The sequence below is a fragment of the Caretta caretta genome, chromosome 1 (genome assembly GCF_965140235.1).
Source record: "Caretta caretta isolate rCarCar2 chromosome 1, rCarCar1.hap1, whole genome shotgun sequence".
In the NCBI taxonomy this organism is placed as follows: Eukaryota; Metazoa; Chordata; order Testudines; family Cheloniidae; genus Caretta; species Caretta caretta.
Genome location: NC_134206.1, coordinates 344,513,595 through 344,530,987, shown reverse-complemented (window position 1 = coordinate 344,530,987; position 17,393 = coordinate 344,513,595). Strand labels below are relative to the sequence as shown.

The 17,393-nt window shown below is 45.6% G+C and overlaps 1 protein-coding gene across 9 annotated transcripts in view; it reads left to right on the top strand.

The window, feature by feature from the left end:
- PFKFB3 (6-phosphofructo-2-kinase/fructose-2,6-biphosphatase 3) overlaps positions 1-17,393 on the top strand; it is a 113,739-nt gene that overhangs the window by 27,031 nt on the left and 69,315 nt on the right. For 6 of the 9 annotated variants that reach the window (XR_012666613.1, XM_048836668.2, XM_048836663.2 and 3 more), the window contains exon 1: positions 13,640-13,745. The exons of 1 other annotated variant lie outside the window; for it this stretch is intronic. Coding sequence is in view for 7 of the 8 variants with exons in the window: in XM_048836668.2 (XP_048692625.1) it covers positions 13,655-13,745 (91 nt within the window). In the remaining variant the exon portion in view is untranslated. Of the gene's footprint in view, positions 1-13,006; positions 13,527-13,639; positions 13,746-17,393 lie in introns of those variants that run through there. 2 more of the 9 variants (XM_048836664.2, XM_048836674.2) reach the window with 2 other exon arrangements.

The following is a 17,393-nucleotide window of genomic DNA, read 5'->3' as shown; positions in this document are numbered from 1 at the left end:
CATGCAGGAACTTTCAGAGTACATTGCATAAGCCTCTTCCATACGCTTCCCAGAGGCCTTTTGGTGTTGAGAAATGGTCCTGTTCTAATACTCTAAATGCTGGTTTCAGATGGATGCGTGCAGCTGACCCTCCATCATTTAAGACTTTTTTCCACAGAAATTGAGGCAAGACTCAGTGTGTACCTTTAAACGACTTAACTGGTGCCAGGGGCTCATTCTATCCAGTGAAACACATTTGTCAGATGGCCAAATGGGCCAGTGATGTGATCAGCATACCACTGATTTCTATGGAATTATGGCAGCTTGGAGGACCAGTAGTCAATGGGTTAAATCTGTGGTTCATAAGCCTGCTATCTGGAAGGCTTCCATAGAGCAGTGGTTGAGTACCTCAGACTGAGTCATTTTAGAGCAATGACAAATACATATTCTCTTCACAACCTTCGACAATCATGTTTCTTAAATGGAAAGATGCCTCTAAATACTCTAGTGGGTTTAGCAAAGTGCAGAGACCCAGCAACTCCTGAGGTTTTCGCCTGGTGCTGGTTTGCTTTGTGGCCTTGGACAACTCACTAAGCCCCTCATTTTCCAATAGAGGTGCCTCAAGTTAAGCACCTAAATAAATGGCCTGACTTTGAGCCCTCCAGCTCCCATGGCCAGGAGCATGATATCACTGGGATCTCTGCAAATTGGGCCCCTGTAGTTTGGGGCCTAAAATGTGGATGAAGATGCCCATTTCAGACTCCCAGTCTTGAAAATGTTGGCTTAAATCTCTCCATGTCTGTTTCCCCTCTCTAAAACAGGGATAATAATAACTACCTGCCTTCTTGCAGGGGAGTTTTGAGGTCATAGGGTGAAATCTTGGCCCCAGTGGCAGAACTCCCATTGACTTCCATAGGGCCAGGATTTCACCCATTGAGTTTGTCTCTAAAGTGCCCTGCAGATGTCAACTTTTGTGTGATTGGAAACGACTATTATTCCTGAATCTTGTGCACGGGCTTCTACTGCAGGGCACTAGGAGAGCCTGTATTACTAAAGGTTTCAGAGTAGCAGCCATGTTAGTCTGTATCCGCAAAAAGAAAAGGAGGACTTGTGGCACCTTAGAGACTAACAAATTTATTTGAGCATAAGCTTTCGTGATGCATCCGATGAAGTGAGCTGTAGCTCACGAAAGCTTATGCTCAAATAAATTTGTTAGTCTCTGAGGTGCCACAAGTACTCCTGTTCTTTTTGTATTACTAAACAAACCCTCATGCTGGAAAAAATACTCTGGTATTTAGTCCTCAGTGTTAAATATTTTACCCAGACACTGGTGCGAACTCCCAGGCTTACAAAATAGACAGTTGAATTTAATGTACAGGCAAGGCCCCTGATTTTGAGCTTCTCATCTGAAAACTACGCCCAGAATAAGAATCTAAGAATAAATAAAGAATAAACTGCAGGGAGCTCAACTTCTCTATCACTGAATGATGTAGGGCTGAGCTGCTCTTGCCAGGAACAGAACAGGCAGTTCCCAATGAGATTAGATGCTCCAAGCCTGATTCTTAGACCCCTAAGCCATCCCCTGGAGAGTAGCAGTGCTTAGCCGCTGCTCATAGAGTTGGTAGGAAAAATTCACATCCCAGTTTTTGTGGGTCCTGTGCAGTTAGTGACTTTTCCCTGTTTCTCAGCAATGAAGTGGCAGATTTGGACTATTTAGAAATTGGAGGACAAGCTTCCCAGGGCAGTGTTTGAACCAAGCTGCTTGTACTGTTATGGCAACGACTCCTCTCCGGTGCACGGGGACTTCCCTTAGCAGCAGAAGTTACTCTGCCTCCGAGCCCAATAAATCGGACTCCAGCAAACTGCTCCAGCGGCAGCAGCTTTAAGGAAGGCTAAAGTTTGACTCTGAATGTATTGCTCAGCAGTGGGCCAACTGCTCGGCTGCCATTTGAGTGTCTCATTTCTCATAATGGGTAGAATTTTTTTTTTTTTAATGGGGAAGGAAGGAGTTTCGCTTGGTCAGATTTGTCATTCAACCTGATGTGTGTTACAAAACTGGAACAGCAAGTGCTTTGGTGCTGCAATCGTACGTTTCAGCATAATGTCCTTCTTTGGCTCTCTCAGGGCCCCAAATCGGTCACCCTCACTCACTGAGTATAGCACCTTCATCCTCCGGTAGTCCCACTGAAATCCATAGAGTGACTCCCAGAGTCCAGCATAGCCTGGCCCAGGGAAGATCACACCAGTGCAAGGGCATAGATCCAAATCAGAGGCTTGTCTGCCTTTGCTCAGCCACCGCAGAGTGGCGGAAGGAGGCATGGCTGTGAAGGGGGAGCATGGTTTTCAGGCCTTTGTGGCAGTTAAAGACTAGTGCATCCCTTGAGCTACTGTATCACAGTACACAGGGGATGACATGCACAGAGCACCAGGGTCAGGACCAAGGGGAGGTTTAGGCTAGCTTTGCACAGCACCCACTATGTGCATTTTGGCCATAACCAAGGATTTGGCTCATGATCTTTGCACCTGGCTTTCACCTGTGCACTCTCTCACGCTTTGTAGCATTGCGATGGCTGGACTGCAGCACCATGAAAAGAGACCCTAAAGTATTGTAGAGTTGGAAATATTCCTTGTATACCAATCTATTTACTGACTTTAAAAATCAGGGGTAGTTAAATGGTCGTGCTGATCTATAGTGACCTATCAAGTGACAGCACTCCTCTCCAGAGACCCCTGGCAGGAGAACACAATTTTACTCTGAATTTGTGGCTGGGCTCTGTCAGGCTCAACTGTATGCTCTGTTGTAGTATTTATTTTAAAATAGTTTGTATTAGGTCTTGGAAAATTCTGCCAGATGTGGGGTCAGGAAGGAATTCTGTCAGAAAGGGGTCAGATTGACAGAGATCTTGAGGTTTTTTCACCTTCCTCTATTGTGTGGGGAGCAGGTAGTTTGCTAGAATCATTTGAGCATATCTGACTTAATCAATTCCCTGCCCCTGCAGGGGCCTCTGGCATTGGTGGAATCTCATAAGACCGGCCATACTGGATCAGACCAATGGTCCATCTAGCCCAGTATCCTGTCTTCCGCCAGATGCTTCAGAGGAAATGAACACAACGGGGCAATTATCAAGCTCCATTCCCTGTTATCCAGTCTCTGCTTCTGACAGTCAGAGGTTTAGGGACACCCAGAGCAATGGGTTGCATCCCTAATCATCCTGGCTAATAGCCATTGATGGACCTATCCTCCATGAATTTATCTAATTCTTTTTTAACCCAGTTATACTGTTGGCCTTCACAACATCCTCTGGCAAGGAGTTCCACGCGTTGACTCTGTGTTGTATGAAGACGTACTTCCTTAAGTTTGTTTTAAACCTGCTGCCTATTAATTTCATTGGGTGACCCCTGGTTCTTGTGTTATGAGAAAAGGTAAATAACATTTCCCTATTCACTTTCTTTGTACCATTCGTGATTTTATAGACATCTATCATGCCCCTCCTCCCCAGTTATCTCTTTTCTAAGCTGAACAGTCCCAGTCTTATTAATCTCATGGTACAGGGGCTGATTTAAGCGTTAGGTTACATACCACAGTTAGTTTTGCAATTTCATATTTGAGTTTCTGCAGAACTCTTGGTGAACACCAGCTGGTCCTGGTGATTTTACTGTTTCATTTATCAATTTATTTCAAAACCTCCTCTGACGCCTTTGATTTGTCACCCAAAATGAATGGCTCAAGTGTGGGACTCTCCCTCACATCCTCTGCAGTGAAGACTGATACAAAGAATTCATTGATTTCGCTTTGCTTCAACTGCCTTGCCTTTCTTGAGCGCTCTTTTAACATCTCAATTGTCCAACGGCCCCACTGATTGCCTGGCAGTCTTCCTGCTTCTGATGTACTTTTAAAAAAATTGCTGTTAATTTTTGTGTCTTTTCCTAGTTGCTCTTCAGATTCTTTTTTGGCCTGTCTAATTAGAATTTTGTCATCCCCTTTAAATAACTGACACTATTGGTCTGTATGTTCTCTCTTCGTGGCACACAACAATTCAGGCTCCTGAAGACTGAAATGCTTTAGTCTAACCGCAGTTATTGGGCTCAACACAGGGGTAACTAGGTAAGTTGACAGGTTTCAGAGTAGCAGCCGTGTTAGTCTGTATCTGCAAAAAGAACAGGAGGACTTGTGGCACCTTAGAGACTAACAAATTTATTTGAGCATAAGCTTTCGTGAGCTACAGCTCACTTCATCACTTTATGCTCAGATAAATTTGTTAGTTTCTAAGGTGCCACAAGTACTCCTTTTATTTTTAGGTAAGTTGAGTGGCCTGTGCTATACAGGAGGTCAGACTGGATGATCTATAGTCTCTTCTGGCTTTAAACTCCATGAAATTGCCTGATTTTGTGCCAACTTAAACCGGGTGGGTTTGACTGTATTTCGAAAGTTAATGGGTTCAACATCTATTTAATAGAGAGTGGGCTAAAAAGAACAAAGGCTGAGAGGGGAAAGGCAAGGGGTAGGAAAGAGAGAGAAATCCCGTGGAAATACAGCGTTAAAAATGGAGAAGATGACAAAACCATTACCTCCACTGTAGGAATCACTGGGTGAATTTCTCTGGCCTGTGTGATGGACGAGGACAGACTGGATGATCTAACAGTCCCTTCTGGCCTTAAAATCTGTGAAGGTTGGAGAAACAAACACGACAGAGAAACATGAAGGTTTGGCAGGGAAAGAGAGAGAATCTAAGAGGAGACAGTTTATATCTCCTGTACATGCCACCCACTTGTACCAGCCTGGCTTGTGGGACGGGGTATGATTCGCTAATACAGAGTGCTGGTTTCCTTGTGGACTTCCACTAGTTTTGCAAACCCTAATGCAAATATTTCCCAATGTTCGCAAAACCTCCTACTCCACAAAATTTTCCCATCTGTGATTTTTCACAGGTTTTTCCAAAGTCCAGCAAGAGCGAATTGTTGGCAGTGAAAATAGCTTCATAACCAGGTCCCAAGACAATGAAATGGCCATAGTCTCTCATTGTGCTTTTGAAAGTCCCAGATTCTCATAGGAGGTGGCAGACAAATTCTGGTTTTCCAAAGGGTCTGGCTGCTTTTTAAAAAAAATTTTTTTTTAAAGAAACTGAACCATACATACATGTATGTATGTACTGGAAACACTGGTTCATTTGTTACAGAAATGGAACAAAAGACACCTTTATTACTATTGAGATATAAAACATTTAGCACCTTGATTATTATTCATGAACATTAGGTGATAAGTTATGCACTTTTTATAGAACAGGAAACTGAGGCACGCTCAACCCCCATCCTCTTCTCATTGAGGTCAGTGGCAAAACTCCCATTGACCTCAGCAAGCCCTACAGAGGGTCCTACAGAGGGTAGGTGACTCTCCAAGGCCACACAGTGAGTTGTTATTGGAGCCCAGGAATTTGGGCCCAGATTTTCAAAAGATTTTAAGTACCTAAATAGCTTTGACGAGCTGGGCCTTGGGCACCAGTTCAGCCAAGCACCTAAGCAGCTGCTTAACACTTCAGTAGTACATAAGTTGTGTGTTTAATTTTAAGCACACTCTTAAGTACCTTGTTGAATCTAGACCTCAGGTCCTGGCTCCTTGGTCTGTATTCTGATCGTGCCTTTGTCATCAACTTTAAAAAACTGAAACCCTGCCTTCTTTTCCTTCAGCTTCATTATATTGTTTTCAGTCATTTCCTATGCGTCCTAGGGGGAAAGTACAGTGGTTTTAGGTACAGTATTTTATAACAGCATCTGATGTAATTCCCAATAAGAACAACATAAGAACGGCCATACTGGGTCAGACCAAGGTCCATCTAGCCCAGTGTCCTGTCTTCAGACAGTGGCCTATGCCAGCTGCTTCAGAGGGAATGAACAGAACAGGTAATGATCAAGTGATCCGTGTGCTGAATCTGTAGTTACATCCCAGTGTAGCTACCAGTGAATGCCCACTATTTTTCTTGTAACTCTCCTCATTGGCCTGGAAGTAGCTCTCTTTGGAGTGTGATATGGGCCATTCAAGCCATTAAGCTTTTGGCATCTTTTGCATAATACTCTCAATACACACTGACATCATCTGGCATGCATGCTAAGTCCAGAGACATTGTAATGATAAATATGTCAAGTCCCTCTCTGAGTCAGTGAGAACTTGCATATTATCACCAGATTGCTCTGACACACCCAGTCTATACGCTGCACTTTTTGTGCCACATCATGGAGAAGTGAATCTGGTTTCCTCTCCAAACTTCAGACCAGGAAACATGGATGTGACATAAGCTTCTTTGGGAATAAGAATAGGAGTCATGTCCTTTGGGAGCCAGTGTTCTCAAAAATAAATCATTGTTAATCTTTATTTCTGTACAGTGCATATTAATAGGAGAGATTTTACCGAAAATGGGCCCAAACTGCCAAATTCAAGTCCAAGTTCTTCCAAAAGTCTAGAGCATTTTGCTCTGGGGCTTTGGGTTGACCCATCAGAGACACAAGGCCCAGCAGCTGCTATGTTTAGAGCCTGACTCATGCGTCCAGAAGGCTTGGGGCACACACACATGTGGGGTTTGGTGCCAGACGCTCATGTATCTAACAGCAGAGAAACAAAAGAGAATTAAACACATAGGCCAAGACTTTGAAAACACAAGCCTCGGTTTTTAAAGGAGCCCAGAGGACTGAAATTCAGTGGGAGTTTGGCACCTAGATCAAAGCCATCTAAGACCATAATTAGGCACTTAAATTAGTGGCTTGATTGTCAAAAGTGCTGAGCAGTCAAGTAGCTCTTACCGATTTTGCTAAGATCTTCAAAAGGGCATTTGACATTCAGTTCCCATTAATTTTAACGTGAATTGTTGTCCAGAGCTGCCATAGGGATTGAAAAAATCTCAGGCACAGAGCATTTTACTGTAGTAATAATCCACAGGACAAGAGCATCCTTAAATAAAAAGAGAAAGAAGGAGAGAGATTATTACTGAGGAGATCAGAACTAAAAGGTTACTGGCCGAGAGCTATTTAAAGGCATTTCCAATTCCCTCTCTCTCCAACAGGGCTAGGAACCCTGGTTTATCTGCCATGCTTAACTGTGCCGATTTCATTGGGGCTATTTGAAGGGGAAGGTATTACTCAATGTGAGTAATGTTGGTAGAATCTGATAGTAACTAAAAAGCATCTGAAATCCACCAAAATCATGCATAGAATTCCCCCCCCCTTAAGTGAAAATAGACCAAAATGACTGCCCAACCCCCACAAAAATAACTACACCGGAAACGCTCCTGTGTAGAGACATTGCAGCCAAAAGCCAATTTCACATGCTGAATTTTAAATTCCTAAAGCCAGTAAAGGGAGATGTCTAATGGAAATGGTGGTAGTGTACTGTAATTCCAGGTCCTGCTGTCTATGGTTGACAAGAGGTCCTTGTTTTTCTCTTAGATTCCACACATGTTCTTCCTTTTGATTCTTGCCTGGTTTAGGCTACTTTTTAAATGCAAATGTGCTTGTTTAATTTAAAAAGTAAGTACATTTGTTTCTCCTGATAGCACAACGCACTCTAGTCTAGTGCATGCTAGTTCCTTGCTTGCTATGTGGAGATGCTATGCAAGTATCCCATCCACTCCCCAAACTCCGCCAATGCACATATATCCTCACCCGCAACACCCCCTGCTACTCCAGTTTTGGACCCTGCACAGCTCTGCCCAAGTACTTCTAGCCCTGATCTTGGAAGCACTCAGTGCTATAGTGATGAAGGCTATATAATCCCCTGGATGGATAGATGGAATTTCCAAGATACAGGGCCTTAGCTGCGGCAGTACAAAACGGCTGTAGTGTTGTATATGAACTGATGAAGGATAAGAACCCTGTGCAGGGTAACTTTATTTCTGGAGCAGCAGCATGGCAAATCCTAAAGGGATGTAGCCTCCTTGCAGATAAAGCGCCACCTAGACCAATCTCTAGCTAGGTCCTTTAGTAGTACCATTTTTTAAATGGTGGGATTTGGCTGACCAATGGACAGGAAGCCTTTTGGGTCAAAATCACAGGATTCTTTCCTTCCTGAATATCCCATAATGCCTTTTGTTGTTTGTATTCCTCCCTCTGCATCTTTCTTTACAGCCAGATCCTGTCCATTCCCTCTGGCTCTGCAGTCCACAGAGAACTGGCTTTTTTCCCTTCTGTTTGATAGAGGCATCCCTCACCTTGGGTGACATGCAGGGAACGCTGCGTGTCGGGCCGCCTGACACGCAGTCCTGAGTAATACACAGATGGCCACTGCTAAGTGACTTCCAGTCTCTTGCCCTCATAAAAGGGAATTAACTAAACAACTCGTGGCCCCGGAATTGGGGAAGCGGTGTGTGAAGTTTACTTACAAGTGTGATAAGCATGTTGGTGTATAAGAAGCTGTGCTTTTTACCACTGCACTTTAGACAGGAGCTGTTTTACAGCACCTAGTGCTTTTCCTTATGTTCTGTTTACTTAGGTGACCCTACCATCGTAGCATCTGAGTGCTGCATAAACATCAATGAACATATCCTCAATTTGACTCAGCGGGTGTAGCTGGGTGCTCACACCTTTGAAAATCAGGTCACTTAGGTGCCTAAGTATGAACCTAACTTTAGGCTCCTGTTTTGGGAAATCTTGGCCAATAATTATTATGGAGCCTAATTGAAGGGGGAATCTGATTTTAATTCAATCAGGTTTCATTTCCTTGGTACTTGTGATGTCATTATCCTACCAGTTCTCCAGTCATCCACAAGTCTTCCCGGATAAACAGGATATATAAATGTCACCGTGTTCTCTGCTCACCACTGGGGTGGCCTGCTTGTGGCTGTATCTGGGGAATAGCTCTGCCTGGTCTGAGACCCCTTTTTCATCTCTCGTGGGCTGCGGCCCTGTTCACGCTCCAGGACTTGTGGTACTTCCTCTGTGACTCGGCCCTCTGGCCAGGTCACTATATGGTTTCTGGTTTCAGAGTGGTAGCCATGTTAGTCCGTATCAGCAAATACAACGAGGAGTCCTTCTGGCACCTTAGAGACTAACAAATTTATTAGGGCATAAGCTTTCGTGGGCTAGAACCCACTTCATCAGATGCATGGAGTGGAAAATACAGTAGCAGGTATAAATACACAGCACATGAAAGGATGGGAGTTGCCTTACCAAGTGGGAGGTCAGTCTAATGAGACAATTCAATTAACAGTAGGATACCAAGGGAGGAAAAATCACTTTTGTAATAAAAAAATAAAAAGGAGGACTTGTGGCACCTTAGAGACGACAAATTTATTTGAGCATAAGCTTTCGTGAGCTACAGCTCACTTCATCGGATGCATGCCACAAGTACTTTTTTGTGTGTGTGTGCGCGGATACAGACTAACACGGCTGCTCCTCTGAAACCTGTCACTTTTGTAATGGTAATGAAAGTGGCCCATTTCAAACTGTTGACAAGAAGTAACAGTAGGGGGAAATTAGGTGTAGGTTTTGTAATGACCCAACCACTCCCAGTCTTTATTCAGGCCTAATTTGATGGTGTCCAGTTTGCAAATTAATTCCAGTTCTGCAGTTTCACGATTGGAGTCTGGTTTTGATGTTTTTTTTATTGAAGAATTGCCACTGTTCTCCTACTGGTTTTTGAATGTTATAATTGCTGATGTCAAATTTGTGTGCAGGACTTCTACTCCCTCCCTGAGTTTCCTCCTTTTCCCTCTCTAAACCTAGAGACTGACTGCAGGCTTCCACACTGCAGCCTCCTTCTACCCTCTCTTCCTGGCCTTATACCAGTCCTGCTTTCTCCTGTCTAGCTTCTGTTCATCTTCTGTAGGTGTTTGCCAATCAAGCTTAACTATCCTTTAAGTGTGGACAGTCAAGTTACTTAACACCTCCCTCTCTCCAGCAGCCACCTTAATCCTTTTCCGGGGTAGTGTGGCATCACAAGATCTGAATTTTTCATGCAAAGAAACAAGCAGAAGGAGAAAGTTTATACATCATCGGATAAAGGCATGAACACATTTTCCTGCCTTCTCAAGTCACCTTTAAATCAGGAGCAAAACTACAGACTTTAGTGGACCTGGTGTTGCTGTATGCTAGCAGCAGCATCTCAGCCCATTGCAATTCAGACACAACTAAACTCTTCTGTGAAACTCATTGTGACTCCTTGGAGAAAGTTGACATGAGAAATTCTCTCACTGATGGAATGGAGAAAACTAAATGCCTTTGCCTCTATGGGTACAACCAAATCAGAGGCTGTACAGCTGTACTGTACCTTGGCAGGGGGTTAGACTGACCCTTGTGGTCCCTTCCAAACCTATGATTTTATGATTCTACCTGTATCCTGTGGCTATATCAAGGATGGTTGGTACATAAATTGTATATTGTAATATCTGTTTGATCTACAGGGTCTCCCACTTCCAGATTTTGTAACAACTCTCTCTGCTCTTGACATATAATTTTATTTTTTTATCAGCCAAGCCCTTTTGGATTTTTTTCCCCAACTCCCGTACTTGGATTTCCTGCCACCCCCCCCCCCGCCCCGAGTGTTTTTTGGGACCTTGCATTTTAATCTACTCAATCAAGGCTACCTATACATGGGTGATTGTATATTTATTGCAAAGTAAAATTGTGGCCAAGTATATGCTCTTGCTGTATATTTGTAACAACAATATAGAGATTTACTTCCAGAAATCAAGGGTGCACTATATAGTGTAAGAAACTAGTTAACACTCTAAATGTTGTGGTGCCAATTTCTTGGAATGGCTTAGTTTTCAAGCACGATAGGTATGTTAAAAACGATTAAAGCAGACTCATGACTCCCAGTATTGCATAAGGGGCTATAATGTAGCATCTAACACCTGTGGTGTGTTTGGTTGTCAACGTGTTTATGTTGTGCTTATCACCACGTCTTGAGTTCCTCATGGCTTCTAAACTTTCTACATCAATGAAGTAGATGAATGGGGGCAGACCCTCACCTGGTGTAAATGGTCATAGCTCCACTGAATTTAATGGAGTTATGACACTTTACTCCAGCTAAGGATCTGCCCCATCATTCCCAAATGAAGCAGCTTTGGGAATGCTGGGGCCATGCCACTTACAAGCTTGGGGTATATTTTTCTGGCTCTTCCATAATTTTATCGTCACATCTTTATTTGCTATGTTAATTTACTTCAGCCACCCTGGGATTGATTTTATTAAGGCAGTTGTGGTACATCCCCTAGCCTGGAAGCATTGTTTTAAACTGCAGGAATCTGGCCATCAGATAAAAATCTGTCAATTTAAACATTAAACCTTACCCAGCCTGGTGCATTGCCTTTCCTGTGAAATAATGACCTGGCAGCACCAAGCTAATGGGCCCTATAGGTCATTCCCTGGAATCTAACCATAATCAGCCTTTAATCCTGCAGGGAATTAACTTTGCCAAGGACAATATTAAGAGTTTATCCTTCTCCTCCCCCCTCAAGCTCATGATTTATTCTTGTGCACAAAAGCTCTCTCTTGCCTTAGTCATTCTAGGCCTGACCCAACGTCTATAGAAGAACCCCCTTCCATGGGTTTTGGAGTAAGCTCCTATGTCCCCTTGGGGAGAGAGACCCAAAATTTCCGCTGACTTCTATGAGTATGAAGTGTGCTCAGCACTTCACAGGGCCTAGGTCCTGGGTCCCTGCAGGTTGTGTCCTTAATCCCTGGATATTAGAAACGAGTGACTTTCCCCCCATTAATCTGACTATTGTATTGTGTAAATTACTATGCTTGTTAATAAAAGCATCCAATCAGTAGCTTATGCTGTTAATACAGGGCTGCTGGACCAGCGGGAGTACTGTGCCTAGCCCTAGGAACAACGCGCTGCTCCTACTGTCACAACCAAACTGAACTAAATCTTGAGTCCTGAAGTTTCCTAGCCGCCTGCCAGCCAGCAAGCCCCGCTCGGAAGAGCTGCGCCCACGGGAGGGCTGGAGAGCGAACCGGTCCCAGCGCCAGCTGCTTCCTAGGGCTGCGTCTCCCAGCCGCAGCAAGTGCATCCAGCTGCGATGAAAGGAGCGTCTGTAGCTAGGGCTGAGGCTTCCCCGCAGAGTCATGCGGAACGTGAGGGACGTGCCTGCAGCCGGCAGCCCACACCTCTGCCTGCCTTTTGTGTCGCTTCCCGGAGCCCCAAGGGGGGGTGCAAAACTCAGTTCACGCGCTGAAATGCAGCCTGGCTTTCCATTAGGAGGGGAAACGATCGATATTAAATATAAAATATAATTTTACTATAAAAATAAGCTCCTGATCTCCGGTTGCATAAAGGTTAGGGGAGCCTGAATGGGGCAGACGGCAAAAGGATAAGAGTCAGGGATTTTTCTTTGTTGGTTTAAATACAAAATCTTTGCATTTATATTTCACCCCTTAATAGGGAGGAGATCATCCCCGTGCATTGTGTATACACAATATACAGGGAAATAATCCATTGATATTTGGCGTATATCTCAGGGAAATAATCCATTTGGGATTTAGTGTATTCACAGTACAGTTCAGTGAAAATACTTATATGTAGCCATATTTTAGAGCTACTATAAAGTACATTAATTTCCCCTTCATCTATACAAATGCATATGAGAACTTTCCCCTTATCGTTTCCAGATTTTTATATATGACTGTGCAATAAACGTGTACTGTATATATATTATACACGTAGTGTGTGTATAAAATATGCATGCAGGGGTATTTACCAGTGGGTATTGCACCCAGGCTAGTATATAATGCTAGATCGAGAATGTATACAACATGCATACATGGGAGCGATACGGTGCTCTCTTAACATTATTCTAGAGTCGCGTAGATTATCCGTGCCATGTATGGATTTTCTGCAAGCTTGTCTCACTGATGCGAGTCCTTTGTCTAAGAAAAAATTGATTGCAAATTCCCCCGGGTGGCTGCAACTCGCCTAGCCGCCACGCGACGGCAGCAGGGTTTGCTTCTCCCACGCCGGCTGCTCCCTGCAAAGAATTTCCCCCGCCCTTGCCGGCTAGGGGCGGGCTGTGGGTGACGCAGGGTTTGCCGGCCGGTCTTTCGCCGCAGAAATAGCTGGGACGAGGTGGGAGCCGGGGCATTCACACGAGAGAGGCAGGAGGTGGAGGAACGCTCCCAAGAACCCGTCCCCCGGCATTCCCCGAACGGCTCCCGCAGAGGGAAGCCCCCGGGGAAATTCCGCCCGCCGAGCAGCGTTGCAGGGGCGTGAGAGTGGCTGGTCGGCGAGAATCGAGCCCTCTTGTCCCGGGGAACACGTGCCGCTGGTTTTAACTCTCAGTCGCTGCTGGGATTCCCTCCCCGCCAGGCAGGGTCCCGGCCTTACTTTGCAATCACTGCGTGGTCAGAAGCCTTAAGACTAGCTGTAAAGACATCAGGTGCTTGTAAAAAAAAAAAAAAAAAAAAGCCCCTTTTTATTCTCTTCCCCGTGCATCTCTCCACCAAGGCGGACGCGGAGCGCAAAGCGACCTTGGTTATAAACATGCCCATGGAGCTGACGCAAAGCCGGATCCAGAAGATTTGGCTCCCCAATGATAACCGCCCCGCGCTGCCCCGCAGATGTGAGTATAGTGCGGGAGGGAGGGGGGCGGAGGGAGGACAGATGTGTGGGAATGGGGGGCAGGGAGGAGGGATAAGCCTTAGCGGTGCCCGCACCTACGTAGAGCAGAGCCAGGCTCTGTGCGCGCTGATGCACCACGGGTGTATTTCACTTGCGGTGTCTTTGCGGGAGTTGGTGGGCGTGGGGGGAGCTGCGTGCGCCACACGCCTTCCTAGACGATGTGAGTGGGATGCTGGGGGGGCTCCCCTCGGTGTCATTGATTTATCCCTTGGGGTGAGCATCACCCCGTATTTTAAAACGGATCGTGGGCGCTGTTTGCAAGAGTACACGGGGGCGTAGGACGATTGCACTGGAGAGCAGTGGGAACGGGCACCGGAGACGCGAATGCCGGCCAGGCTCCGGGCAACGGCGTTTCCCGAGAAATCAAGCGCGGTCCTGTATTTGGACAGGTCGCTTGTCCCGTGTGTCCCTCCGGCGGGAGGAACATACTCCCACGTCTGCACCGACGGGCTGACCTGGGGCAGCGCATCCGCGTGAGGCTGAGCAGGGAGGCGCAGCTCCCGCGGACGGGGGGTTTGCTGCACGCGGTGCGCCGGGCGAGCTGGGCGCCGGCATGGGCGCGTCTCCGGCCCGTGGTTCCGCGTCTCCGCGTCCTCAGGGCTGCCGGCGGCGGACGCGCGGGTGACCCGACGTGCTCCCGAGCCCCGATCTAGCCGCAGCGCGCCGCCTCCGGCTGCACGCATGGCTGGAGGCGGGGACTGCTGCTGGCGCGTGTCTCCTCCGTGCCGGGGTGGGGGAGACACACAGGCTGGAAGTGGCGATGGGTTTGCCGCATCCGACAGCGCATTGCTCCTCGGCTGAGGGGACGGGACCAGGGATCTGTAGTGCTGGGAGGTGGCTGATGTGGCTTCCCCACGGGTAGCCTTGCTGGATTGGGTGGGAGAGGGAGGGGGGAGAGCATGGATGCCGCATTTTCCCTCCTTCGTTGTTCCCATTTCTTCCCCCATAAGGGAGATCTGAGCCCGGCGCAATCCCACCTCCCTCCAAAAGAAACCCCTGCGCCTAATTCTCCTCTCTGTTAAGGAGCTGCAGAGGATGCATTCCCAATCTGCATCTCTATAGCCCCTTGCACCAAGGGCTCTCCAAGTTCTTTATAAACATTAATTAATTAAGCCTCATATACTATCCCCTGAAGTAAGCGCCAAAGCACGTGTCTCTCACCTGCGGAAGCTGGTCCCATAAAAGATGTTCCCTCACCCGCCTTCTCTCTACTATCCTGGGGCTCACAGGGCTACAACAACGCTACCTCATACCATCCCCGATCTTTCCCCAAGAGAGCTGATTAAAGTGTTTCTCCCCTGGTGTAGCACTGAAAAGTCCCATTGCCTTGAGCAAGAACTAAAGTCTATAGCGTTCCTCTCTCAGCAGGAGACAAGTGGCGGTGGCTGGCTGCTGCCGGAGTGGTGGGTCACCTGTCTGTTTGCCTTCACCTAGCTTCCCATGGGCTCCTCCAATACAGAGAAATTTGAAAGGACAACCCACCCTATCAGGGGATGCTAATGCTGATCTCTCTAACCCACTTTCAGAGCCCCTGACGTACTGATGGCCTGGCAAATGCCACCTAATTGTGTAAAATTATATGTAGGATTACAGGGGGGTGATACACAGGACTCAAACTGTTAACCTGTTTCACTCATGTTTTATTTCGGCTGGGATTGTCAAAAGCCTGATTCTGCTTGGAGTTTTACCATTGACTTCAATGGGAGCAGACTTAGCGCTGGAAAGTCCCTCAACCTTTGCTTCCATGTGCAAAACGAGCTGCATAAGTGACTTGATTTTGTTAACTGACGGTTGTGATCCCTTAGGAGGGAGGCGAAAGAGATAAGCGGTGTGAATAATAAAGCTGAAACATTAGCTTCATAATTTGATTTTTTTAAAAACTGACATGAATGGAAAGCCTCATGGTCAAAAAAAAGAACCATTCAATTAAAATAAAAAAGCAAACACCGGAATCATGTTGGGGCTGCTGCATCAAATATAAATTTTGACCTTTCGGGAGTCGGTCAACTTATATGTAAGCAAAGCTGTAAAGATGCAAGTCACATAACTTCGACCATTACTAAATAAGCATTCTAGAAACCTTTGCACAACCTTTGCTGTTGTGAGGTGAGGATTGCTTGTACTCTGCACTCTGGGAAGATACAGCAGTAACTTGGGCAGTCAGAGATACTAGTCTTGTCTTTTAGCTAAGTGTTATCATTTCAAAGTAGCTTGTGCATTTGTGTCCCTTGACCAGAAACACTGCCCCTTTAAACAGCTGGGGTTAAAAACCAGCCACTGATTGTGCTGGCTCTCTTGCCTATGAAATATGTAAGAGAGTGTGTGTCTTGATGTATGTGTGTCTTGAATGCCAATGCGATTTTACAACAAATAAGGAAAACAAATGTGGTCTCTGGTCCTATAGAGAAAACTCTGTGATATTTTCCCAATGGATTTGCTAGTCAAATTAAATGAGATTTTTTTGGCTGGAGAAATTATACAAGTGTTGCCAAAGCATAAGAAAAAAAGACCGACCCCTTGGGTTTCTGTCAGAGATGGTACAGTCTGCCCAGAACAGGGCTACGTGTGGGATTTGATACCCCCTGCTTTCCTTTGTCAGTCAGCTGTGTAGAGTAAACTGAGTAGGAAATAGCTTTATGGAGAAGGCTGCATATCTGTGTGGCAGCAGGACCTTGATTTCTGCAGGATAGCACGTCTCCTGTCTGGGGAAATTCACTATATAGTTAGCAGATGGGACTTTTACAGGGTACTCCACTTAGGTGTTTGTCTTTTTAAAGAAATCCTTATAAAACAGATATGGCCCTATATTCGGTACTCCACAGTCATCAACCTCAATTGCTGAGGGAGAGAGAGCTTGTGATGTATTTTGGTTTATCAAGACTTCCCTGGAAGTGCTAGTTGATGTGATAATGGAGTTTGTAATTACTCTGTGTTAACATGGAATGGGTCCCCTCGGGGGTGATTCCTAATAATCTGTTGGAATATACTTCTTTAATTTGATTCATTTGGGCATCAAGGACCCTCCCCCCTCCCGCAGCTGCTCCATAAAAGTAAAACAAGGAGCACAAACATCACTCCAGACTGCAGAGCAAATCCTGAGCTACAATAGAGATTCTTATCTGATGCAAATAGCATGAAATCCCAGGGAAAGCAGGGAGTGATAGTGTCTCTTTTAAGCATCATCAAAAAGCTTCCTGGGCCAACAGCTTTAATTATTTCATATGCACACACGCAGAAAAATTCATCTCCTTGGCTGACTTCTTGCTAGGAGAGATTGAATGGATGTCAAAAGATGCCTTCCTCCCGCCTCTGGATGGTGATCCATTAAATTTCTGTCAAGTTGCACGTCTCTCACGTAGTCTGTGAAGCCAAGTTATAGCAGACGGCTTAATGGGCAGAGCCACTCACTTTACAAGAGGGGGGGTGTGCATGGAATATTTGAGGTTGCATGGCTGGTACTTTTCTTTTCCTTCATCCTAGCTCAACATGCATGTGTACCTACATATGTTTTGTGTGTGTGTGTGTGTGTGTGTTCAATTATATACCTAATATATGTATACTGTGTGTGTTGTGCGCATGCAAGCAATTCTGTGGTGTCAAGTCCCAGAGTACATACCAACACACGCACCCACCATGCTGAAGAGCACCATAGAAATGCTATATGCACTAATTTTACCAAAGTGTTTTTATCTCTCTCTCTATAAATCTGTGTGCACATGTGCATATATATTCTAATAAAATATATGCATTGTAGAAAAGTCTAGACAGGTATATTACACACACCTTTTTTGCAGCCTCTCCTAACCCA